The sequence below is a fragment of the Pollicipes pollicipes genome, unplaced genomic scaffold, assembly GCF_011947565.3.
Source record: "Pollicipes pollicipes isolate AB1234 unplaced genomic scaffold, Ppol_2.1 Scaffold_3087;HRSCAF=3621_pilon_pilon_pilon, whole genome shotgun sequence".
Lineage (NCBI taxonomy): Eukaryota > Metazoa > Arthropoda > Thecostraca > Pollicipedomorpha > Pollicipedidae > Pollicipes > Pollicipes pollicipes.
Window position 1 is genome coordinate 15,375,007 of NW_023596225.1, and position 27,393 is coordinate 15,402,399.

A 27,393-nucleotide genomic window follows, 5' to 3' on the forward strand; every position below is an offset into this window, starting at 1 on the left:
AGTTTTAGTTACACAACCTTGGTCGCCGTGCGCTTACGCGTCGAACCACCGATAATAAAACATTAATGGACGGCTTGAAACATACAGTATTCTTGATGCGCGCAAAATTCCATGGTTTTGTGTCCTAGACCAAAAAGTGAAAAAAATTACAAACTCATTTTATTCAATTTGGAATGAAAGAGCATGGTCCATTTAGTGTGTAAATGCAGCGGCAAGTGTTTCTGTGCATGAAAATAGTTTTTGCAGATATCGCAAAATCTGCACCGAGCGCTGTTTGAGAGTGTTATTTCGAATAACTTAAAAACTATACATGCGTTAAGTTTTTCAAGTTACACCATCGTGTTTGCCGTGCGATGACGCGTGAAATGACTTGTCATAAAACATTAATGCAGGGCTGGAAACACACAGTATTGTTGAAGTGCGCAAAGTTCTATAATTTTGTTTCTGAGACTAAAAATTGAATATTTTCCAAACGTGATTTTACACTTTAGAATGAAATGGCATGGTCCATTCAGTGTGTAAATGCAGTGAAAAGTGTTTCTGTGTCTGCAAACAGTTTGTGCATCAATTGCAAAATCTATATCGAGCGCTGTTTGAGTGTTTTTCGAATTACATAAAAACTACACATGCGCTTATTTTTTAAGTTACACGTTCGTGTTCGCCGTGCGATTACGCGTCGAATGACTTAAAATAAAACATTAATGCACGGCTGGAAACATACAGTATTCGTGATGCGCGCAAATTTCCGTGCGTTTGCTCCTGGGACTAAAAATTAAGAACTTTCTCAACGCGACTTTTTTCACTTTGGAATGAAAGCGCATGATCCATTTAGTGTGTAAATGCAGCGGCAAGTGTTTCTGTACATGGAAACAGTTTCTGCAGGAATCGCAAAATCTGCATTAAGCGCTGTTTGAGAGTGATCTACCGAATAACCTAAAAACTACGCATTCGTTCACTTTTTTAGTTACACAATCGTGATGGCCGTGAGATTACGCGTAGAATGACGTATAATAAAACGTTAATCCACGGCTGGAAACGTGCAGTCTTCTCCATGCGCGCAATTTTCCATAATTTTGTTTCTTAGACTAAAAATGGAAAATATTCCAAACTCGACTTTTTAATTTTAGAAAATAAGGGTATGGTCCATTCAGTGTGCAAATGCAGCGGCAAATGTTTCTGTGCATGCAAACAGTTTCTGCAGAAATTGCAAAATCTGCATCGAACACTGTTTGAATGTGTTCTTCGACCAAGTTGAAAATTATACCTGCGTTAACTTTTTAAGTTACACAATCGTGTTCGCCGTGCGCTTAGACGTCGAATGACCTATAATAAATCGTTAATGCAATGCGGGAAACATACAGTATTCTTGATGGGCGCAACTTTCCACGGTTTTCTTTCTGAGAGTTTTAACTGAAAAAATGCCAAACGCGATTTCATCAATTTATAATGAAAGGGCTTGGTCCATTTATTGTGTAAATGCAGCAACAAGTGTTTCTGTGCATGCATACAGTTTATGCAGCAATCGCAAAATCTGCATCTTGCTCTGTATGAGAGTGTTCTTTCGAATAACTTGAAAACTATACATGCGTTCCTTGTTTAAGTTACACCATCGTATTCGCCATTCTATTACGCGTCGAATGACGCATAATAAAACATTAATACATGGCTGGAAATATGTAGTATTCTTGATACGCGCAAATTTCCATGGTGTTGTGTCTGAGAAAAAAAATTTATAAACCCGACTTTTTCATTTCAGAATGGAAGTGCATGGTCCTTTCAGTGTTTAAATGCACCGACAAGTGTTTCTGTTCATGCAAACAGTTTTTCCAGCAATCGGATAATCTGCATCGAGCGGTGTTTGAGAGTGTTCTTTGGATAACTTAAAAAGTATACATGCGCTAACTTTTTAAGGTACACCATCGTTTTTTCCGTGCGATTATGCGTCGAATGACCAATAATACAACATGAATGCGCTGCTTTAAACATACAGCATTCTTGATGAGCGCAACTTTGCATGGTTTTGTTTCTGAGACTTAAAATTGAAAAAATTCCAAACGTGATTATTTCATTTGAAAATGAAAGGGTACGGTCCATTTCGGGTGTAAATGCAGGAACAAGTGTTTCTGTGCATGCAAACAGTTTCTCCAGCAATCGCAAAATCTGCATCGAGCGCTGTTGAGAGTGTTCTTTCGAATAGCTCAAAAACTATACATGTGTTAACTTTTTAAGTTACCCCGCAGGGGCACCGGCTTCGGTCGGTGTAGGGGACTAGCGCCCCCTCGGGTCCCAGCTCCGGTAACGGGTGGACAGCGCAAGCTGTTCTCCCCGCAGGGGCACCGGCTTCGGTCGGTGTAGGGGACTAGCGCCCCCTCGGGTCCCAGCTCCGGTAACGGGTGGACAGCGCAAGCTGTTCCTCTCAGGGCGTAGCGACCCTGCCGGTACGTGAGCCCCTTCTCCTTGTCCCGCTTGCTCCCTTCCCATTACCCATTTTCCCGCATCCGGCCCACTCATCACTCCTGATCCTCGTTTTATCGGGGTCGCCGTGCCCCCTCGCCCGCGTCCCCGGGTTGATCGGATCCTGGTGGCTGAGGGGCGCGTCGTGCGGGTCAGTCACGGCGCGTCCCAACACTCCACTTTGGCCAGGATATCCGGGGGCGCGGGGGGCCCGTGGGGCCCCACACGGGTCTAGCGGCTTGTCGCTCGCGTCGCGGTTGGGTGCTCCTTGCGGGTTCCGCTTGGGGCGCCTGGCCGCGCGCAGCGGCTTAAGGGGTCAAGGGGCGGCGGCGCTGAACCACGGTCAGGACGGGGAGGGGTCTCCCCGGTTACACCTGGCCGTGTGGGAGGCGTCGTCCGCCCCGTATAGCACCGAGGTAGCCCTGGCGGCACCACCACCAACTGGTGAGTGGGCCGTCCCCCAGTTGGGCTCCGAGGTGGGTGGGGAGCCCCGGTGCCGAAATAAAGAACAACCTTGCATGGCATCTACAAACCCAAAAAACTCCCGCCCCCCGAGAGGGGGACGGACTGCGATGAATTTAGGGTGCAGCGAGGAGTCGGTTCCACCTGCCCCACGCGTTCTTGTCTTCCGGAGTGATGTGAAGAACCTGGCATCGCTTTCACCGTTTCAGCAGCGCCGAAACGGATGCGACAGGTTGGGAAAAGTCACCCGCTGTGACAAGCTGAGGGACGGCGCGATCGAAGTGGAGTTCGCAAACGGCACCGATGCGACTCGAGCTTTGACGGTAACTGAATTTGTATATGCCGCGAGAACCGAGGGTGCAAAGCGAGACGTGAGCGTGCCGGTCACGGTCACACCGCACCACACCAAAAATTTCTCAAAAGGTATCATAAACTGCTATGACCTTCGTGATGTCAGCGAGGATGAAATCATCGAAGAGTTGGGAATTTTCGGGGTCACGGCAGCACGTAGGATCACGACCAGGAGGGGTGATGACCAAATCCCTACAAACAACATTATACTGACATTCAACCGGCCTGATTTACTGTCTGATATCCGCATTGGCTACGCAGTTGTCAAAGTCAGGATCTTCGTTCCGAATCCGATGCGATGTTTTCAATGCCAGCGCTTTGGTCATACAAAACCACACTGCCGCAATCGAGCTGTCTGTGGGAAGTGTGCATCTTCCCAGCATTCGGGAGACCAGTGTACCTCTGTGCAGCCCTGGTGCGTGAACTGTGGCACGGGGCAGGTACCGCACACAACTTTCGATCGAAGTTGTCCAGCCTTCATGAAGGAAAAGGAAATTATATCACTCAAAACTTCAAAGAACATTTCTTTCCGCGAGGCGCGTGAACAGTATGAGGCTAATCACCCCAAGGTATCTTATGCCGAAAAATCCAAAACCTCTGTACCACAGTCCACCAGCATCAGTCACATGTCAGCGGTCCAACTTATCACGCTCCTGCGATCCTTCGGTTTGTCTGTGGTGCCGGCGGGGCGGGCGACCCCCGCCCAGTCGGATCCTCCTGGTCCTTCAGTTGCGTCCTGCTCTACCAACGCTGTGCCGCCGGACCTTCATGTGTCGTCGGGGTCGCAGGCGGGGGAGGAGGAGGGATGGACGGTGGTCAAGCGCGGCCATGGTCCGCGGGCTCGGCCTTCCTCGCCGTCTGTCACTCCGCTGCCCTCGTCGCCTCCGGCGACGCTGGCGAGTGTGTGTGGACGAGCAGCGGAAACGATGGAACGGCATGAGGCGGACAGGCGCGCCCGCGACGCCAAGCGGGCCCGCCTAGCGGAGTTGGAGAGGGCTAAGACGGCCAATCGCTTGTCCGTTGCAAGCAAGGAGCCCACCCCTCGCAGTGGCACACCATCGCCGAGAAGGCCAGTGGAGGCCCCCGCTGACCCCCAGATGCCCGGTAGAGGCCCGCCGATGGGCCCTCCCCCGCCGCCACCCCGGACCGGGTACGCTGGCGTCAAGCGTGCCCCGGCCGGTCCCCCGTCTCCATCTGACGGCGGGAGCCCCAGAACCCGTCCCAGAGTGGGGCACCTCCCTGCAGATTCCAACCGTGGCTCTCAGTCAGAAAAGTCTGCTTCTGCAACTGGCGCAGCCCAGTTCTTTTAGGACGTGCCCGGTTTTAGTATGTGACCTCCAACCGGCTTTTTAACACGCCCCCTTTACAGGCCTTTTTACAGTGGAACTGTAGAGGAATAAGGGCAAATGCCCTCGACCTCCAGGCTGTCGTCAGCGAGCACTGTCCTGCAGCCGTAGCGCTGCAGGAGACCAAGCTTGCTTCTAGTCACCACTGCACGCTGAAGGGATACGCCCTGTTTCGCAATGATGTGTTAACCGACGGTATCGCACATGGCGGTGTCCTTCTTGCAGTCCACCACAGTGTGCCAGCCAGGAGGTTTAACCTGCGGTCTACGCTACAGGCTGTAGCCGCACGCCTACATTTTAATCACCGTCACATCACGGTGTGTTCTTTATATCTTCCACCTGGCGTCGGTTTTCCATTGGAAGACATGAGACGTTTAGTGCATGAGTTGCCTTCACCATGTCTTCTTTTAGGCGACTTCAACGCTCATCACACCGCGTGGGGCTGTGATAGCACGAACACCCGCGGAAGGATGTGCGAACATTTTATCCGTGACTCGTCACTGTGTATTTTAAACACAGGGACTCGTACTCATTTTACACTGCCGTCTGGTCAGACTTCCGCGCTTGACCTGAGTCTTTCTAGTCCCGAGCTGGTGGAGAGCCTCGAGTGGTCTGTGGCAGATGATCCAATGGGCAGCGATCACTTCCCAGTGTGGCTTCGATTCCAAATAAGAGGAACGTTGGGTGTAAGACCACGACGTTGGAATTTAAAAAAGGCTGACTGGAGAAAGTTTGAGGCTCGACTGGAGACATTATGTCAGAACGGAGGTGTGAGGGTGGCACCCTCTATTGAGGATTTTACTCACAGACTTCTAGATTGCGCTAGCGATTACATCCCGCGCACTTCTGGATTTCCTCGTCGCACTCCTGTGCCGTGGTGGACGGAGAAGTGTCGTGACGCAATTCGCGCACGCAAACGTGCTTTCCGAGCTTTTGACGCCAGAAGTAGCTTGGAGAATTTAGTAGCCTTTAAGAAAGCCAGGGCTTTCGCCCGCCGCACGATAAAAGAAGCGAAACGTGAATCCTGGCGTATGTACGTAAGCACGCTCAACCGATTCACACCAACTTCGCAGGTGTGGGCTCGGATCAAACGTATCTCCGGGCAGTTTTCATCCGTGCCACTTCCTGTGTTACATGTTAACGGCCAGGTGGTGACTCATCCGTTGGATGTGGCTAACGGGATCGCCCGAGCACTCTCCCACCGTAGCGAGGGTGCAAACATGAGCCCACAGTTTTTACGGCAAAGAGCACAATCCGAAAAAAACCGTAGTGAACTTTTCTACAAGGCAACCACAGGCGTACAATGAACCCTTCACTTTGGTGGAGTTGGAGTCGGCAATCGGAAGACTTCGTAGTGTATCGGAAGGTCCTGATGACATCCACAATGAGATGCTCCGACATCTGCCTCCGTGTGCACGTCGTGCACTATTGGCGGCCTTCAATAGGGTGTGGTCAAGAGGTGAGTTCCCTCCGGCCTGGCGGGAAGCTGTTGTGGTGCCTATCCTAAAACAGGGGAAGAGTGGGCTGGACCCTCTTCATTACCGACCCATTTCACTGACGTCATCACTGTCCAAGCTCATGGAAAAGATGGTAAACGTGCGACTCACTTGGTTTTTAGAGAACAACGATATTTTTAGTAACTCGCAGTGCGGATTTAGGAAAAACCGTAGTACGGTGGACCATCTCTTAACACTGGACACCACGGTTCGCAAGTCTTTTCAAGAAAAAGCGCATATGGGGACAGTATTCTTCGACATTGAAGCCGCCTATGACACCACATGGCGCCATGGTATTGTTCAAAAGCTCTTTAAATATGGTATACGTGGCCATATGGGTGCTTTTCTCCAAAGGTTTTTAGCCAAACGATACTTCCGTGTTCGGGTCGGCAACGTCCTCTCCGACAGGTACGAACAAATAAACGGCGTGCCCCAGGGCGGCGTGTTAAGTGTTGCACTGTTCGCAGTTATGATAAATGATATTTGTGATGTGCTCCCACAGTCGGTCGGACGTGCCCTTTTTGTTGACGATTTTACTATTTGGACCAGTGCAGCGAGAGCACCAGCGATGGAGCGGCGTCTCCAGCTGGCTGTGGACCGCGTTGAAAGATGGGGTGACATGAACGGGTTTCGTTTTTCAGGCGACAAGACCGTTGCGATGCATTTTTGTCGTCGCCAGCGATGTGATGATCTGAGCATCCGTCTATATGGTCGCTCTATTCCAAATAAGGCCGTGGCCAGGTATCTTGGGATACACTTTGACCGCCGCCTTACATATAACGCACATCTTAAAATGTTGCGCGATCGATGCTTTAAATCTCTCAACATACTAAAGTGTGTGTCTCGCACATCGTATGGGGCAGACAGAAGCACGCTTATGCTTTTATATCGTTCCCTCGTCCGCTCCAAACTGGATTATGCATGCTTTGTTTATGATGGCGCGTCTGAATCCAGCAAGCGTGTTCTTGATACCGTCCACCATACTGCCATTCGCATTGCTACTGGGGCGTTTCGCACATCACCTTCCGTCAGCCATTTAACGGAGGCACACGAACCACCACTTTCGACGAGGAGGAAAATGCTTGGCATGCGTTATGCCTTGAAGCTGCGGCAGTTCCCACTTCACCCGACATATTCTGCAATATTTTCGCGGTTTGCAGTAAGTTCTCTTCGTCATGGGCCGCAGCAGCACGCTTTAACTTTTGGTTCCCGAATGAGAGCGTTATTGCTTGAGAGCGGAATTCCTGTTCGGGGTGTAAGGCAAGTAAGCCGCCTGGCTTCTCCTCCCTGGCAAATGACCACACCCTTCATTGACACCTCGCTTACGGAAATTAGGAAAAAAGACGTCACACCACACCTATTGAGATCCAGGGCAGTTGAGCTTTTGGCGTGTTATGAAGGATATACCCTGACATACACAGACGGATCCAAAACCTCGGATGGCGTGGGTTGTGCTTTCGTTTGCGGGTCCGTCACTCGATCGTTCTCGTTACGGGCCCACTCGTCAGTTTTTACGGCGGAATTAGTTGCAATCACCAAGGCGATATGTTTCATCGAAGTGGGTGAAGAATCTTCACACGCCATTTTTACAGATTCACTGAGCAGTCTCTCTGCACTGAAGTCTTTTTATCCATCATGTCCCCTTTTACAGGACATTTTATCACGCCTGACACAATTGAATCGGGTTGAAAAGAGAGTTGCACTATGCTGGATCCCTAGTCACGTCGGTATCGTGGGCAACGAACTGGCTGATGCCGCTGCTAAGCGAGCAGCGGTTGCACCATATACCCGGTTTTTGCCTATCCCTGCTAGAGATTTTTACCCGGCAGTCAAGACCTTCCTGAGAAGCAGATTGCAGCGCTGTTGGGACCAGGTGGGGGGCAATAAGCTCAGGGCAATAAAGACAGAGTTGGGCTTGTGGTCGTCATGCTCTCGCAGTGTGCGGTGGGAAGAGGTGGTTTTATGCAGGCTGCGCATTGGGCATACCTATGCCACCCATGGCCATCTGTTACATGGAGCCGACAGACCCCTATGCCAGCGGTGTGGTGCCGTCCTGACTGTCCATCATGTCATTATATCATGTCCATGCCTCTTCGAAGAACGACGACGTCACTTTGGTTCACAGGCTTCGACCCTGACGATAAACGATGTGCTTGGTGACAGTTCCTCCTTTCTTGGTCCCAAACAGCTCTTTTCGTTTTTAAAAGATATTGATTTTCAAGTCATTTTCACACCGTACTAATTAAGTAACATCATAGTTATGGGCGCAAAATGACCACTGCAGTCGACGCGCCCGAAAACTCTAATGAACAACAAGAACTTTTTAAGTTACACCATCTTGTTCGCCATGCGAGTACGCGTCGAATGATTTATAATAAAACATTAATACATGTCTGGAAACATGCAGTATTCTTGATACGTGCAAATTTCCATGGTTTTCTTTCTGACAATAGAAATTGAAAAAATTCTAAACGCGAGTTTTTCATTTTAGAATGAAAGCGCATGGTCCATTCAGTGTGTAAATGCAGCGGCAAGTGTTTCTGTGCATGCAAACAGCTTCTGCAGAAATTGGAAAATCTGCATCGAGCGCTGTTTGAATGTGTTCTTTCGAACAAGCTGAAAACTATACATGCATTAACTTTTTAAGTTACATAATCGTGTTCGCCGTGCGCTTACGCGTCGAATGACCTGTATTAAAACATTAATGGACAGCTTGAAACATACAGTTTTCGTGATCAGCACAAAATTCCATGGTTTTGTCTTAGACAAAAAATTGAAAAATTTCCAAACGCAATTTATTCAATTTGGAATGAAATGGCATCTTCCATTTAGTGTGTAAATGCAGCGGCAAGTGTTTCTGTGTCCTAAAATAAGATAGAAATGCAAGGCTCGAAACATACGGCATTCTTGATGCGCGTAAATGTCCTGGTTTTGTTTCCCAGACTTAAGAATGGAAAAATTCGAAACGCGAATTCTTCAATTTGGAATGAAAGGGCATGGTCCATTTATGTGTAAATGCAGCAACATGTGTTTCTGTGCATGCAAACAGTATATGCAGCAATCGCAAATCTACATCTTGCGCTGTATGCGAGTGTTCTTTCGAATAACTTAAAAACCATACACGCGTTCCTTTTTTAAGTTACACCATCGTGTTCGCGATGCGGTTACCCGTCAAATGACCCATAATAACACATTAACACATGGCTGGAAACATCCAGTATTCGTGATGCGCGCAAATTTCCATCGTTTTGTTTCGTAGACTGCAAATGGAAAAATTCCCAAACGCGATTATTTCCTTTTTAGAATGAAAGGGTATGGTCCATTTAGTGTATAAATGAAGAAACAAGTGTTTTTGTGCATGCAAACAGTTTCTGCAGCAATCGCAAAAGCTGCATGTAACGCTGTTGGAGTGTTCTTTCGAATAACTTAAAAACTATATATGCGTTAATTTTTTAAGTTACACCATCGTGTTTGCCGTGCGATTTCGCGTCCAATGACCTAAAAGAAAACATTATTGGACGGGTGGAAACACTTTGTATTCTTGATGCGCGCAAATTTCCATGGTTTTGTTTCTGAGACTAAAAATTGAAAATTTTCCAAACGCGACTTTTTCACTTTAGAAAGCAGGGGATGGTCCATTTGGTGTGTAATTGCAGCGGCAAATATTTCTTTGCATGCAATTAGTTTCTGCAGCAATTGCAAGATCTGCATCGAGCGCTGGTTGAGAGTGTTCTTTCGACTAACTTAAAAACTACACATGCGTTGATTTCTTAAGTTACACTCAAGTGTTTGCCGTGCGGTTACGCGTCAAATGATCTATTACAAAACATTAATGCACGGCTGGAAATGTACAGCAGTCTTGATGCGCGCAAATTTCCATGGTTTTGTTTCTGAGACTTAAGTCCGAAAAATTTTCAAACGCGATTTCTTTATTTTAAAATGAAAGGGCATGGACCATTTAATGTGTAAGTGCAGCGGCAAGTGTTTCTGTGCATGCAAACAGTTTCCGCAGCAATTGCAAAATCTCCATCGAGCACTGTTTGAGAGTGTTCTTTCGAATAAGTTAAAAACTATGCATGCGTAAATTTGTTTAGTTACACAATCGTGTTCGCCGTGCGATTACGCGTCGAATGACTAATAATAAAACATTAATGCCCTGCTGGAAACATACAGTATTCTTGATGCGCGCAAATTTCTGTGGTTTCGTTTCTGAGACTAAAAATTGGAAATTTTCCCAACGCAATTGTTTTTATTTTAGAAGGAAAGCGCATGATCCATTTAGTGTGTAAATGCAGCGGCAAGTGTTTTTGTGCCTCGAGACAGTTTCTGCAGGAATCGCAAAATCTGCATCAAGCGCTGTTTGAGAGTGTTCTTTCGAATAACTTAAAAACTATACCTGCGTTAATTTTTTAAGTTACACCATGGTGTTTGTTGTGCGATTACGCGTCGAATGACGTGTAGCAAAACATTAATGCACGGCTGGAAACATACAGTATTCTTGATGCGCGCAAATTTCCATGGTTTTGTTTCTGAAAGTCAAAATTGAAAATTTTCCAAACGCGAATTTTTTCTTTTTAAAATAAAAGGGCATGGTCCATTCAGGGTGTGTCCTCATTGATGCAACAACATCCCTGATCACTGCAGATAGTCCAATAATTGTCACATAGACTAGTTTTGTGTTTTCTGTGTTCTTCAGAGATATTGAGTTTTCCCTGAATATACATTGTAGATGAAATGGTGTTCCTAATTTGTATTAATATGACTAACCGATGTTCGTCTTAATATGCTCAATGTCCTGTCATAACTGATTGCTGATAACAAAACTACGTGGTGTGGTTTTGAACATGCGCGCTCCCAAGTCATAGCAACATAGCCTCGACACCCGACGCTGCAGTATCCGGCCCAAGCGGCATCGGCCTTGCGGCTGTAACACTAGGACATGACCAATGAGCAAACGAAAAAGATGACCCATCTAAAAGGAGGTGCCCGGTGAACCAGGTAATATGGCATGCATGTTAAATGTAGTAGAAATGTTAGCCAAATGCAACCTTGATCTGAACAGTGGAGGGGGAGGGGGGCAGTTAACATTGCTAGCCCCCCACCTTGAAGAGTGGGGGCCATGGTCCCATGGGCCCCCGTTCCTACACCCATGGTCTCAATGGACCAAAAGTAAAATGCACAGAATAGAGCAGAATACACAATATATGGTGTATGGTTCTGTACACACAGGACGTACACCTATTGTCTTGATATCTTTTTCCAATGAAGTTATATGTGAGAGGAACAATGCATGGCACTCAGGCTTTTTTAATGAACACCTGGGGACACATGTCTACGGAGAGCGTGCGCTCACAATGGGGGGAGCAAGCAATCGACATACATGCACCAATGGCACACATCATAATATACGTCAACTTTTAAGTGCACATTCTAGGAACGGCATAAGACAACGTGGACCAAGGATATATTAATCGCTGCGTATTGGTAAACTTTGACAGATGATTAACTCACAAGCACCATCGTGAAATATTTATTGTTAGCGCTGTTGTTCAGGTAATATATATATATACATATAACATATATATATATATATATATATATATATATAATGTTGTCAATAACATAGTTCAGCAATAGTTGTCTGATGATTGATTTGGACACTGATTTCCTGTAGCGAATTGCTTTCTGATCTGTGATACAGTCCATCGGAACCTTCCGGCCTAGCCATCGATGTCTCGTGCAAGCCTTATCATAGTGCCGTTTGCCTAATATGAGGACATGGAAGCTTGCATGCTTGATTATTTTAAGACTTTTTCTTGTCAGGATCTGCACATATTTACACCAGTTGCGACCATTCACAGGCCTTTGAGTTACTCGTTTTGCGATAAATTAGTCACGGGTGACCAAGTGTTCGGCCTGGAACTGTTGAATTGTCATAGTATTTTGGAAAAACTGGCGTAGAATCTTGGAGTAGCCATGTGTCTTCCGGTGTACTGACGTACTTGTGTTTGTGGCATATATTTCATAATTGTGAGAAAAAATCGCACGTGCGTGCGTGCGTGCGTGCGTGCGTGCGTGTGTGCGTGTGTGCGTGTGTGCGTGTGTGTGTGTGTGTGTGTGTGTGTGTGTGTGTGTGTGTGTGTGTGTGTGTGTGTGTGTGTGTGTGTGTGTGTGCGCGCGCGTGCGGTGTGTGTGTGTGTACAGCCACCTCTCAGCCTGGCGGGATCTCATGACTTGTTACTTAGTGCATTCTTTTGGACTGGTGAGACTCTAAGTAGCAGAAACGCAGCCGTAGCTCAATCAGTTAGTGCGTGCTGCCCAGCCCGCATGTGACAGTGTGGGTAGGTTTGAGTCCCCCCGTTATTCGCTCTCAGCACTCCACATTCGCTATTTGCCCATTTCCTTTAAGAGTCTCGTCTGGGGGAGTAGAAGGTCCTCCTGAAGTCTCCTGACCGTGGGCAATACGAGTATGCGTATTCCACGTATAGATCTTCCGGGTATTAAGCCTTCCGAACATAGCTTTTCTCTCATCTTTCCCAGCTCGGGAGACAAGTTCACCGTTGCTGCTTCGTTAGTGGCGAAACTGCTTCGTTGCTTTATGAGCTACTGGCTCGGGTGAGTGAATGGACAGCCATAGAGGACAACAGCCATGTTTTGACAACTTGGGTGTATTTTTATGCGTTTGGCTCCCATTCAGGGTTACCAGTTCACCGCTTGACCGGTGTCACGTTGACGCACTGAAACTCGACTTTAACACAGTTTAAAATTAACGCACTCCCCTATTCTGGATTTTTCTTGTCGACATTGATTTACATGAATATTAATGCATTGTCCAGTTTAATGAGGACTCACGTGTCACATGCCTCGGTGCCCGCTTCACAGGGACCCGGCCTGGAAGCCCCACCCGCTCTGAAAGGAGACCCATGTTGTTCAGGAAGCTCCCTGGAAAAGCCTTTCCTCAACTTATATCTCCTGGCGGCTATCTCCAACTTATCTCTCCCTGCCAGACTCAATAAATTGGTGTGGGGAATCCACATCAATGAAAAGTCCCGACCAATCTCTTGATGCACCAGCTAATTGTTCTAAAAGGTAACATATGCGGTATCTTGACCACAAATGGTTATTCATTGAACCATGTCCCATGATTGTAATGTAGCATGCTTTGTAATATGTTACACCTTTGATCTAGATCCCAGTGATAAATGATCAGAAACAGGCTGTTAACCCGATAGGAATCATGCATTATTGAGATCCATACTTTGCCCTTTCTTGCAAGGTTTACTCCGTTGGACTCTGTGGGCCAATTGTGGTGAAAACGTGACAGCGATCACTTGGAATAAGCAACAGTTGCAACAAAAGGTTCTAGTTGCATATAGATATGACCAAACAGCGAACACGCCCCCGGTCAGACACAAAACAAGTTCCACGCCGGCTAATGGCAACGCTGCGACGCTTTCACCGCAGCTCCGCGCGTGTCCAACGCCCCACTCCACGGTACCCGTATCGTATTCAACGATCACTTGCTAGTCGAGCGCGGCCTTGCCTACCAACAGCATCCTACACCATCTCTACACCGCCGTGGGAAATGAATCCGTTGCTATGCGACCCACCAACCGCATGCTTGTAGTGTTCGCACTGGCGTCGACTGCATACACGCGGCCGACGCTGGGCGGAGCAACGCTGCCTACTAATAAGAGCGATTATTCGCACCATGGCGGCCGCTCCAAGAACTATTTTGGGAGCTCTGGTTCTTGGACATTACCTTGGACAATACGTACTTTGGACATTCTGTACTTTGGACATTCTGCACCTTGGACATTCTGTACATTGCGCATTATGGAACGTGCCCTTTCCACTCTGCGCCATTTTGAAAGTTATTTCTCATGTACCTTGGACATTCCGTACTTAGGACATTCTGTACCTTTGGACATTGTGTACCTTGGACAGTATGAACGCCTCCTGTAACTGACACTGAGCAGCGGCAGTGAATTCGGTCATTGAGTTGTTAGAATTATTACTGCGACACCAGAAGGCGTTAAGGCCAATAAGGAATTCCGCCTCGCCAATGTGTAATTCCGGCAACAAAATATTAAGAGCCGATGGGGAATTGCGGCGGGCCGATGTGTGATTTCGGCGACCAAGGATAACAAACCGATAAGGGATTTCGGCATGCCGCTGAGGTATTCCGACATTATTCTGTGACGAGAGAAGGTGCAGCTATGTACTGACCTGTTACTTCCCTCTGACAGGTGCCGGGTGGCCCGCGTCAGTTTCGCCTTGAACCAATTGCAATGTCTTCATTCAGAAAGCCCCCTGAGTTGAATCTGGCTGATCCAGCCCTTGCTAGTGCTTGGCGCACGTGGAAGCAGGACTGGCAATTCTACGATGCCAATGAGCTCGATAGAAAGCCAGAAAAAGTGAAAATTAGAATGTTCTTCAACCGCGCTGGCCTCTCCGCCCAAGAGCGGTTTCCCATTTTGATTGGGAGCAGGAAGAAGCTGCCCAGAACCTAGAGAAGATCATTGATCAGTTTGACAAGTTTTGTATCCCAGGAGAGAACCCAATTGTGGAAAGGTACAACTTTCATAACAGAGCCCAGCAACCAGGTGAGACTGTCCTGCAGTATGTCTCAGCTCTCCGCACCCTGGCTGCCACATGCAAATTTTGCCCAAACCTGGATGAAATGATTAGGGACAGACTGTGCATGGGTCTCAGTGAAACATCAACTGTCATGCAGCTCCTGAAGCACCCTGATCTGACGCTGCGGAAGGCAATTAAGATTGCAACCTTGGAAGAGTCAGCCCAAAAGGACCAACAGGTGTTGTGTGGAAGGGAACCTGAGGTGTGCGCTATGCGTGCCAACAATGGAGCCAGACCCAGATGTCCCACCAACCAGGCACAGACAAGCAAGCCATGGGGTAAAGCAACTGAGCCAAACTGCGAGAACAAAAAGCCATGTTATCACTGTGGCTTTACCACCCACACTGGAGATCGGTGCCCAGCGAATGGGAAGGCATGCAAGAAGTGTGGACGGCTAGGCCACTTCTCAGTAGTGTGCCGCAGCTGCGTAGTACAAGAAGTAGTGACTGGAGACAATGAATCTGAAACCCAAGTGAGTGAACAAACACCAAAATATTTATTGGGAGCAGTGAACTCCCGGACAAATGACGAGAAGTCCTGGCTCATTCCTCTGACCATTAACAAAAGCCCCATAACCTTCAAAACTGACACTGGAACTGAGGTGTCAGTGATAACTGAAGATGTGTGGGGCTCAATGAAGGAGCCACCAACCCTGACCAAGCCGCAAACTCGCCTGACCAGCGCTGGAAGAAAACCGCAGTGTGTGGGTGAGTTCAGGGCCACCACCCTGCATAAAGGCCAGACCTACTCATTTAAAGTGGTGGTCGTGAAGGGCCAAATGGCCAACAACCCCCTGGCCAGAGATGCTGCTGTCAGGATGGCCCTGGTGTCCAGACTGAATGAAGTCACAACTGCCAAAGGTGCAGGCCTGACGAAAACCACACCATGCTCCGCAACCGCGGTCAGCCCTGCTGAGGCGCTGATGTTCCGAAAACTTTGGACGTGACTGCCTGTGCTGGAATCACAGCTCCAGCCACGGGTGGTCAGCCACGCCAAGCTCAAGCAACGCGACTACCGTTCAAAGCAGCTACAGAAGTCTGCTTACGATCGGCGTCACGGAGCGCGTGACCTGCCACCTCTTAGAGACGACGACCAAGTCCTGCTGAAGACAGACCAAGAGAAGAGATGGTCACGCTCCGGTACCGTCACTGCCTCGGATCCAGGATCCAGAACATACTGGGCGACAGCACCAGCGGGAACGTTCCGGAAGAACAGGAAACACGTCGCTCGTGCTGCACGGACGCAGCTAACATCAACGCCAGACATCATGGAAATGGTGCTACGCTGGTGGGTCCTTCGATATCTCCCAACCGCGACGACACCATCGTGACGTCACTCGGACCAGATTTGTCGCCCGGTCCCAACGCCGCTCTGGCGGATCCTGGCGACCGTCCGGCTTTTCCCCGACGTTCGCAGAGCACCCGTCATCAACCAGCGCGCCTCGCTGACTACCTTTGTTAAGGGGGGGGGGGGGGAGATGTCATGTGATGTCTCGTGTTAAATGTATAGCGTCCCCAAGTTAGGAGCAAGTTCTCCCACATCGCTATTGTGCCTTGTGCGCCACCGTGTACCTTGGCGCGATTCCGCCGGACTCCGGTGGGACAGTTCAAATGCAGACGCCGACTGTGGAGTGTCGTGTGTGTGATCCGGAACTAGGAAGGCGGGAACGAACAGATAACAAGACGCGCGGTAGCTTGAGGTTTCTACTCTGGTTGCAAGGAAAAATAAGAGCGAAACGAAGAAAGCTGCACGCATTGTAAACAAGTAAACTATATTCGGGACTTTTAGGCAGTCACCAAAAGAGGGGCTTCTGTCAGCACTGTGTTCCCCTCAGCAACGCTAGGGCTACGCCCCTGCCTACAATCAAAAGCAGATCATGTCGTCTCCGTTGAATTAGGAGCAATGAAATGTTCGTTGGGCCGATCCATACCTAGGGCAGACAGCTTACCGGAAGTTTTTTCTGGGGTGGTGTGGTGTAAGGAAAGGAAATAGGTACTTTTGCAGGTGTCCAACATATGTTTTACACACCAATTAGTAGTACTGTTGATTCAGCAATATGCATCAAAGCAAACATACGATCAATGCGGTCAGTCATGCGGGAGACAGACGGACTAGGGCAGTGGCCGCCGACAACCGGACGGGAGCGGGGCCCAAATAAGAAATATATGACAGGACCTTCATTCTGTGGCTTGGTTTTTAACGGAGAATCTCCAGTTGTATGGCTTTTGCCAAGTTGTTTTGTCAGTTTCAACCTACGGATTTGTTTCCGCCTAACACGCTGCGACAAGCCTTATCTCTTGAAAAGCAGCCAGCGAAGTGAAGGCGCACGAAAAATCAGTCGCACTGTGAGCCATCGATACACTTTCAAAATTTTCAACAGCCTATGTCCAGGCTGTATTTTGGCATCCACTCTGATGAGGCAGGTACCTCCTCAATGGCACAAAATGCCTATCCGCTAGTGGAATTTTGCCTCCCCAGGAAATACAGTGTTGAAATGGATGAATAATCTTGGGGAGCTGGATAGCCTTATTTTCCAAATGACACAGACGAGTCGAATAGGCGAGATTGTGAACCAGTGAGAAACAGCTCTAGATACATATGTAGTAAGGCAACCGTGACATTTGAATACAGAGCGGTAACAGACTCAATCGCTACACCTCCCCCCCCCCCCCCGGTCATGACCCAGCATTTCGAAAGACTGCACATCGATTTCAAGGGGCCGCTTTCCGCTCTGTCTCGAAATCGACACATGCTCGTTATTGCAGACGAGTTTGCAAGGTTTCCGTTAGCTTTTCCGTGCGCCGATCTGACATGTGCCACTGTCATTGGCTGCTCGTGCCGCCTCTTCGCCATATTCAGCATGCCTGCCTACGTGCATTCCGACCGTGGCTCGGCCTTCAGGCCGGCGGAGCTGTCAGTTTCTCTCCACAGTCGCGGAATAGCGTGCACCCGCACGACAGCTTTTAATCCCCGAGGGAACGGCGAAGTAGAGCGGTACAACGGTGCTATCTGGAGGGCCGTATCTCTGGTGCTGCGATCGCGCGGTCTAAAAGCTTCACAATGTGAAGAGGTCCTTTCTGACATGGGCGTGGGAACAGGGGGGCCAGGGGGGCCATGGCCCCCCACTTTTCAAGTTGGGAGGCCAGCAATGTTAACTGCCCCCCCCCCCCACTTTTCAGATTAAGGTCGCATTTGGCTTACTTTTGCACTACATCAAACATGCATGCCGATTTACCTAGTTCACCAGGCACCTCCTTTAAGATGGGCCGTCTTTTTCGTTTGCTCATTGGCCATTGGATAGTGTTACAGCCGCAATGCCGGCGCCGCACGGCCTGGAGACTGCAGCGCCGGGCGTCGAGGCTGTTGTTGCTATCACTTGCGAGCAAACATGTTCAGCACCATATTACGTACTTTTCTTATCAGTGATTAGCTTTGACAGGATCTTGAACATTTTAAGACGACCATGGATAACCCATGTTAATACAAATTAGGAACCCATTTCATCTACAATCTACGGTCAGGGAGAACTGAATATCTCTGAAGAACACAGAAGAACACGCAAGTGGAGTCTATGTGTCAACTGTCGGACTACCTACGGTAACCAGGGATGTTGTTGCGTCAATGAGGGTTCCTGTGCTGATCCGGGCTAACTGCACGGGTCAGAAGGCCTCCCGTGTCAGGGGTGGGGACAATATGATAGGATTTATCCTTTTAATGGCCTCTGGATCGACCAGGAGATCCCGTCCCGTGCCACCGGAATGATAGCCAAAAGACGCTTCACGATGGGATGGAATGGCCCTTCAGCCCTTGATCGGAAACGGTAGTGTGCCCCTGGTATTCTACTCAAGAGGCCCCCTGCCCGGAAGAAAATAATGGGTCTCATTATTGTTGGGTAGCGTGGGGCTCTCATTATTGTTGAAAAGCACGGGTCGGAATGGATAAAAAAAAGACAAAGGTCATGTCGTGTTTGCCTGAGAACGTTCATTTTTTTCAGAATGTATTATTGAAACAATTACACACAGGCTTGAACATGCCCGCCCCCGACTTCAAGAGCAAAAACCAAGATGGTCTGGATTGCAACTTCCGTAAAATCGAAAAGTTTCGGCCACTGCAAGCGCCACCAGACGGCGAACGCCGTGTTAATCTGTCTTCTGGACAGATAAATAGCTGCGAAAACACGAAAAATAGAGATTTTACCTTTACTCTTCCATTTCAACCACCAGATTTCAGCTCCACTTCGCGGTGCTTTAGGGGCTAATCCGTTCTTTTAATCAGTCTAAAAATCACACACGTGAAATATGCGCTCAGACTACCTAATAAATGTAAGATCTGATGCCGTGAACGTTCCAAGGATACTTTTTCAGAAACGCCATCATTTTTGTACACCCGTTGGCCACAACTAAGAATTAGGCGTTAGGCTGACGCTGCGCGTCCTACGGAGACTGCAACGCCTGGGGTCGAGGTTGGTGTTTCTAAAATTTTCGAGTGTGCATGCTCAAAATTACGTCACATAACTTGTCTTATTAGTCGATTTAAGTGTCTAAGGATGATCATTCCAGAAGTGTCGGCATTTTCGTCCACCGGTGGGCCACGACCAAGTATTAGCTACTGGACTAATGCTCCGCGGACCATGGAGACTGCAACGCCTGGGGTCGAGGTTTTTGTTGGTAAGATTTGCGAACGTGGATGTTCAAAAAACACGTTCCATAAATTGTATCACTTATCGACTCTGACTGAATGGTGAACATTTTCGGGCGAACATGGCTTAGCCATGTAATACATATTGTTGACCACTCGATCTGCAATCAAATTTTCATGTCCAAATTTGGATCAAACGTATCGATCTACAATCTGCCTTCGCGATGTCCTCAATGTCTGTAGAACCCATATAAAAAAATTGACAAAGCTTCTGAATGTTATCGGTTTAGAAAGAGCCAACTAACGATGTAAATTAGCGCCTGTGATTATAATAAGCGCCGGTGATTATAACAAGCGCCGGTGATCACGATAAGCGCCGGTGATTATAATAAGCGCCGGTGATTTCTTCCATGCAGTCGTTCAACGCCTAATTTCTGCGGCTTATTGGCCTCAAAATACAGACGGAATTGAGCTCACGGTAGCTCCTGGTTTCTGTTCTGGTTGCAAGGCAAAACAAAAACAATAACACGAAGAAAACCCTGTCGCTTGTAAACAAGTAAGCCATATCTGGGATATTTCTCTTTTTTTGGGGGGCGGGTCACCATAAGATGGGCCTTTGTCAATCTTGTGTTCCCCCCTGGCAAGGCTCTGGCTGCGCCCCTGTCTACACACAAAAGCAGATCAACTCGTATACATTGCATGATGGGCAATGAAGTGTCCGTTGGGCCAATTCATGCCTAGCGCAGATAGCTTCCCGAATGCTTTTTGCGATGGTGTGGTGTGATTTAATATAAGTCGGAAAAAGGTACTATTACAGGTGTCCAACAGGTGTTCCATACACCATGTGGTAGTAACGCTGGTCCAAAAGTATGCAACAAGGCAGCCATACGATCAGTTCGCAGTCAGTCATGCGGGATACATCCGGGCCAGAACAGTGCCCACCGACGGCGGACAGGAGCAGGGCCCAGATAAGCAACATATGACAGATTGTCCTTTTTATGTGGCTTGATTCTTAAAAGAAACTCCAGTTTCATGGCTTTTGTCACATTGTTTCTAGCAGTTTCAAGCTCCCGAATTTGTTTCCGCCTAAAATGCTGCGACAATTCGTATGTCTTGAAAAACAGCCAGCGAAGTGGAAGCGCATGAAAAATCTGTCGTGCTGAGAGCCATCGATCCGCTCTCAAAATTCTCACCAGCCTATATCCGGGCCGTATTTCGGCATCTACACTGTGGCGGCGGATGTTTCCTTAATGACCCCAAATGCCTAACCACTCGTGGAATTTCGCCTCCCCAGGAAAGACAATGTTAAAATGGACGAATAACCTAGGGAAGCTGGATAGCCTTATTGCCAAATGGCACATGAGTCGAATAGGCAAAATTGTGCACCAGTGATAAACAGCTCTATATGCGTATCCAGCATAACAGCCATGCCATTTGAATAAAGAGCGGCAACAACCTCCATCCTTACCCCTCCCCCCCCCTGGGTCATCGGGCTCGCTTTCCAGAAATAGCTCCTGAATACACCCTGAGGTTGCCCCCTCCCACTTTTTGAAACGTTCCTACGCCCATGCTTTCTGATGCCCTGCACCCCATCCGTAACTTCTCGCGTACCACCACCAATGTTACACCGCACGGACGTCTTTTTCAATACCAGCGTCGCTCGACCAGTGGTCATTCCGTGCCGACGTGGGCGGCTACCTCGGGCAGAGTTCTCGTCAGGAGGCATGTGCGTAGAAGTAAGTACGAACCTCCTGTTAATGAGGTCGAGTTGTTGGAGGAAAACCCTTAGTACACCATGTTCGTCTAGCTGACGGTCATGAAACCATTGTCTCGCTCAGACATGAGCCCCGCGCGGGGACGACGGTCCGGCCCAGCATCAAACAACTGCCCCTGCAGACATTTCACTTTCAGAGGTGCCAACTGTACTGAATGTTCCACCTGTTGATGCCCCCTCTGTGCCCGACCACGTGACAGAGGTGCCTTCTGCAGCACCCCCATGTCTGCCACCAGTGCCTGCAGGTACAGACGCGTCTCCGCCCGAGTCTGTTCTGGTGATTCAATCGTGACGCTCCTGTCGTAAAACAAGCGCGCCTGAGCGTTTCCGGGACTACGTCATGTAAAACAAGCGCACCTGAGCGTTTCCGGGACTACGTCATGTAAATGGTCATCACGCGGCTACGAACGTGTAGAGTGTGGGTAACGCTCGAGTGGCTGGGGAACGCGCACTGTCACCGGAGCCTTCCGCCGCTAATCGCGATACAGGGTCAAAGCGCAAGCTGAAGTGTTCCAGTGTTTCTGTTGTTATGTGATGCGTAGACTGGCAGGCGGAGGAAAATGTGGTGATTTTGTGATATGGTTGCTGGTATTCATAGTTCACATTTGTTTTCAGTCGCCTTCTGTCAGGCAAGGCTCAATCGAGCTAAATAAAGCCTTGGATAGTAGGGGGCATTTTCGTACCTCTACCACACTTCAAGAAGCATTCCAGCACACCTACCTGTGTGCCACCCACACCTTACGACAAAAATGAAGCCACTAGTCGTGTTGCAAACCAGGTGTGTAATGTCTCTTTCAGTTGAGGGAGGGGGAGACTGCCCCCCCCCCCCCCAATTTGATAAGGGGCTGGACGAAATCTGGGGAGTAACCCATTTGTTGGAATACCTTGGGGGAAAACTGTTGTTTTTCAATACTCAGCTCCCCCTAACTAAGCAAGGGCATAGTCTTCCAAAATTATACCCTTGTTGCAAGACATAATCTTGCATCATGTCAACCTATGAAGGATGTCAGCAACAGTCTGACAGTATCAATTGTCTTTTCAGTGAAATGCACGACAAGATGATTGGTCATAATTTGCACATAGTTTCCAATTCTAGGTTACAACACTTAACTAGTTGACAATTTGGGAAGGCTTCTTTTCTATTGAAAAGCCATTGGTAAACTAGGCATATTCACAAATCAAAGCTAACTCTGACAATGACTGTGACTGAAAGTCACCAGGTCACATGGTGTGGTCCAAACTCTCAGATATGTTATGACTAAATGCATTTGGTCTTTACACATCATTCAACATCACCTTACGCCAGAACATGCCAGGGTCGTGTTTCTCACCGTCAGTCCGTATCACACATGCATCTAACATGCCCAAACTTAGTGATGTAAAAAGATGAGAGCCACAAAACTCAGGGTTGGAACCGGTGATTTCTTTTGGTACAGGGTTGACTAAACAAGTCTGGTCCAGCCACCCAAGATCAATAAAAATCTGACCATATATGAATTGTCACATTTACCTCATTGACTCCTCATACAATACCGGCGCATTCAAACCACTAATGACGCAGTCATTTCAACATTAAACAGCCCTATTGAAAAGTCACTGACGTGGAGTAAGGCTTTGAAGGTGATCCAAACGGGGAGCAGCGTGACTGCGCATGGGCGATTCCACCATTTCTGACCGTCACCTACAGTAGTACTCTCCTGCTGCGCTCATCAGCTCCATTCATGTCACGAATACGACAAAAAAAAAACAGAGGCAGGTCCATGGATCCTCTAGTGCGCATCATTGCACCGTTTTATCCGTGTTGTCAAAACATTACGTCAGTAATGCGCTAGAACTCAAGCGGTATCAAGTTCTTGTGTCGGTACTCTTTTTTATGTTGTCTTGTCTGGACTATCTGCTTACCTTTACGACCGAGCCATTTACAGGTGCAGTGGCCAGTCTGCATAGATACATTCTCAGCACAGTTCTCTTGGTGCTAGATGACATTGTGCCCACAGACAGGGCACCGAATGCGGCGTGCTTTAAGCTCTTCTTCTCAGCCCCTCACCCAGGACAGGATGGAGGTGTTACAGCGTGCAATCCAATGTGCTTGTAGAGCTATTCATTGATTATGCAATGTGACGTCTTGTGACATAAGGAAGGCACTGATGGCCGAGGCCCTTTTGCACCCTTGTGGAGTCGTTTGGCAGCTATCAGGCTTGAGATCGCGGAGCGCACCCTGCCGTTGTACACAGCTGAGACACTGCAGCTGAACGGCACTTACAGCTGTTTCCTTGCCACTTCGTTTGGTACCATGTCGAACATTGCGTTTCGCAGTGCCGTACGGCGCTCATGAGAAAACGGCCAATGGTACGGAACACGTCGTTAACCGCCAGAATTCATGTTTATTACGCCTCAGATATCAATAAAACACTATCACTCAGCGATAACGCCGGAACGCCACACTGGATAGTGGCGCACGGGCTGCCTTTACATTCGCGTAGTATATATGTGTGTTGCCACACGGTTCCCAGCCGGCGGGACACACGATGGCAACGCAAAAAGATAATGCCGCCACTTCGGGAATGTCTCATTGCACTGAAAGGAAACCCGGACACAATCTGCTCGGGGAAAGGCACTGCAGCCGCCGGGCCGAGCCGCCCCTGCCACCTGTCGGGGGGATTGTCAACCACAGCTGCCAGCCCCAAACGGCAAGAAATACCGCCGTGGACGGGCGGAGAAGGCTGATACAGCTGCATACTCCCTACACCCGGGGCAGGCCTGATGGTCACGCATGAAACTTCGCGTTTCAGATATGCGGAATGGACAGTCCTCGGAACGTTGCCGTTTGATAAACATAAGCCAGTCGAAGAGGCACGCTTCGCCCGCGGGCGCACGTGACACGCGACCGTAACTGAGCTCTGGCCAAGCCCTAACCCGGGCACAAGTCCCGCCCACGGTCCTGCTGACCAGGAAGCGCGGCTCACCGCCCGCCGCCAGCCCGCTACCGTTCGCGCAGCGCGCCGATCGCGAAGCCGAGCGAACCAGCCCGCCACCAGGGGGCGGTGGTGCTGCCACGGCTGCCAGGCCGTGCAGCACGCGAGCGCGGCGGAGCCGTCTGCGCTGCCGTGCACCAGCGCCGTCCTGCACCACCAGCCCCGGCGGCGGACGCCGGGCGGCCTCAGTAGTCGTGCAGTAGGGAGATGGCCTTGGCCGCCTGCGAGCGCACGTGCCAGTCGGGGTCTTGCAGCAGCTTCTTGAGGCCCGAGCAGACGGGCTGCACCTTCACATTCTGGCGGTGCTCGGTCGGCAGGTTGCAGAGCAGGAACGCTGCCGGCGGCCGGCGCCGGTCAGGGACCTGGCACACTCCAGCGCCCGGTCACGAGGCCACTACGCAAACGACCCGACGGTCCCTGTAAGACCCGCCCCGACGGCTGGCACGCAAGCCAACTGCGCTCACTGCGTGCGAGGGACGCGATGCCAGGAAGAGTATGACAGGTGGCGCTAGTGGGGCGCACAGCACTGAATCACACCCGTTCCTGGCGCACGTCGCCTCTGCGGCGGTACACAGCACCGACACCGGGGCACCGGCAGTCGGCTCTGCACGGCGCGCCGGCTGGCGACAGCCGGACGCGGGCCGGCCCGTGCCCGGAGTACGCTGTACCGCACAACACTCGCGGGAATATCAGCCCTGTATTGTTCAGCCCCGACAGTATTTCGTGTGGTCCTTACGTCACACTGTGCTCGGCTTCTGGCGGACATTTACTACGGCGCGTGCCAGCGTGCCAGCCAGCGTGCTGGTACCCTCAGTGAACCCCAACGATAGCGGCTCTGGAGCACAATGACCTCATCTCCGCGTAGAATACGGAGTAGTGTTCCAACAGCATGGTATTTGTCAAGTGGATGCGTTCATTGGTCATCAAATGATCGGTCACTAAGCAGGTTCCCTTCGCTACATCGGTCACAAGAAATCACATGTTCCAGTGACGTCAGTACCTCATCTCCACTGTTCCTATCTATATGTAGCCTGGTCCGCAATCGATGAGTATAGCGGATCACACATCACGGCTGTCTCCGTGGCACTCTGGTTCCAAACCTTCCTCAGGCCTAAACCAGTGACATTCCATTCATTACATGCAAAAAAATCGTTGCTCGATGTCTTCAAGTAACTCTCATTATACCAAAACGCGATGCCAACCCGCCGCTGTGACAGCAGCCCCCCCCCCCCTAGCAAACACTGGTGATTGCCGATTCTGCTCAGCACTCAGCAGCGGGTGAGTGCTGTGCCGCCGTCAGTCCGCACCTCGAGACCGCCGATCAGAGACAGGCCGCGGGTATCCTGCGGTCAGGTCGTCCACTCACCGACCAACAGCGCCGCAGTGCCCTTCAGCTCCGTCCATCCAGACCGGAAGTGCGCCAGCAGACTCATAATGTACATGTGCAGCTTGGGCTCCAGCTCCTGCACCTAAGGATGACAGGCCAGCGCCGGCGTCACGGCGCCGTGCCGGGGGAGGGGAGGGGGCGGAGGTAGAGAGGCAGGGCACGTCACCGTCTGCCCGACGCGACCAACCCCCATCAGACCAGCCGCCACCACCACCGCCGCCACGGAGGCGACACTGGCCGCTGACAACGGCGGCGCGAGTGAGGGCGGCGGGGCACTGGCTGCGCCACCCACATGCGCACAAGCCCGCAGAGAGGACAGGGGGTCGCACCTGCCCGCCAGGCTTCAATCTGGGATGTCTTCGGCTAATCAACCATTCACATCCCCACAATTATCACCTTTTACGACGAAGAGAACCTAAGCTGACACAATGCATACGTTTAGAAGTTTCTCACTCACCAGCCTACCTCAAAATACACAGCTTCGATGACAAATCACACGTTTAAGATGCCAATGACTCGGAGAAGGAGCCCGAGGACGCACCATCAGTTTGGAGAGATCACTGACGAAGTTGGCGTACTGCAGTTTGCCCTCATCGATCAGGTGCTTCTGGAACATGGCATTGATTGCCCGCGCCTCGAGAAGCGGCCCCACCTGCCGCAGACTGGTCTTGCACGCCTGCAGCAGCCGTCACCCAAACCCCGGTCACATGACGGGGTGATATGACTGCATTATAGACCTGAAGCGGTAGAGGCCTTAGCGCGTTGGGTAACCCAATCGGCACGAATGTGAAATCAATAGTGGCACATTGAATTGATCCCATTCTGTTTCTTGTCAAGATGCTACATCTTTGTCACAACACATATATTTATCAAAATGTAATGATGAGTTGGGTTGGGTTGAAGTTTCTAAAAAATGTGAGAAGCGATATGAACATGAAAAGGAACTCCAGGCATGAGGAGCACATGTTTCATTAAATGACACAAGCTTTTACTGACATGCTTCTCTTTGCCCCAATGACTTGCATTAACGCAACTTTCGGGCTAATGAGACCGCTCATGGTGAATTAAGACAAAAAAGCCTCATCTCATATGACATTTGTAATCAAAGGGAACGTCTCACAGTAGAAGATATTGAAGCAAGTACAGATGTGATGAAACAAGCCCAGTTATAACTTTTGGTACACCTTGAAGTGAAAAAGACTGCTCTAGACGACATAATTTCTCTGTCTAGCGGACATGTTCCTCAATGCGTCATTGTTTGATTACATCACCTTGCACAACAGTGATTGGGAGCCAATTGACGGCCGTAATATGTTTGGAAATCGTGCTCTTGAACGGTGGGTATGAAGACTCGACAAATACATGTCTTTGGCCTTGATGGCTCCATAGTTAATGCAATAACAGGATTTCAATGACGCTATCGTGGCGTCATGAGTGCCAAGGTGACCTTGAAATACTCTCCCCATATTCGTGGGCGTGTAGCCCAGAAGCTAAAAGTGTTTAGGTTTTTAGATGGGCAGGGCTGTGAACTGCACCGAGTGATCTTCATGATAGCTGTTTCAGTTCAAACCTCCACATAAATGCGGAACACCCCCTTTAAGCACTAAAAATAGGCGCGTCCACAACGGGTGCACAAGCCTGATCAGCATATGCTGAGGGGAGGCGACAGGCACCACCCAGCCTCGCCACGCGGGCTCTGCTGGCGACAACCTGCACCAACCCGCCAGGGGTCAGTCTCGAGATCCGGACCACGGCAGACCCCCAGTTACATCGGATGGCGGGGGGTATGGTGGTCTCACGGATATGTCAACGCATTTATGCCCTTATGAGCTTCTTCAATGCGCTGATGAGCTATCTAAGGCATTGACGA

At 49.5% G+C, this 27,393-nt stretch overlaps 1 protein-coding gene across 1 annotated transcript in view; it reads right to left on the reverse strand.

Moving 5' to 3' along the window:
• Positions 1-24,245: 24,245 nt before the first annotated feature.
• Positions 24,246-27,393, reverse strand: part of LOC119089788 (maestro heat-like repeat-containing protein family member 1) — a 34,198-nt gene continuing 31,050 nt past the window's right edge. The window contains exons 33-35 of the mRNA XM_037212604.1: positions 26,065-26,199; positions 25,503-25,605; positions 24,246-24,470 (exon numbers count right to left, since the gene is read on the reverse strand). Of these exons, the coding sequence (XP_037068499.1) occupies positions 24,322-24,470; positions 25,503-25,605; positions 26,065-26,199 (387 nt within the window). The 3' untranslated portion in view covers positions 24,246-24,321. The remainder of the gene's footprint in view (positions 24,471-25,502; positions 25,606-26,064; positions 26,200-27,393) is intronic.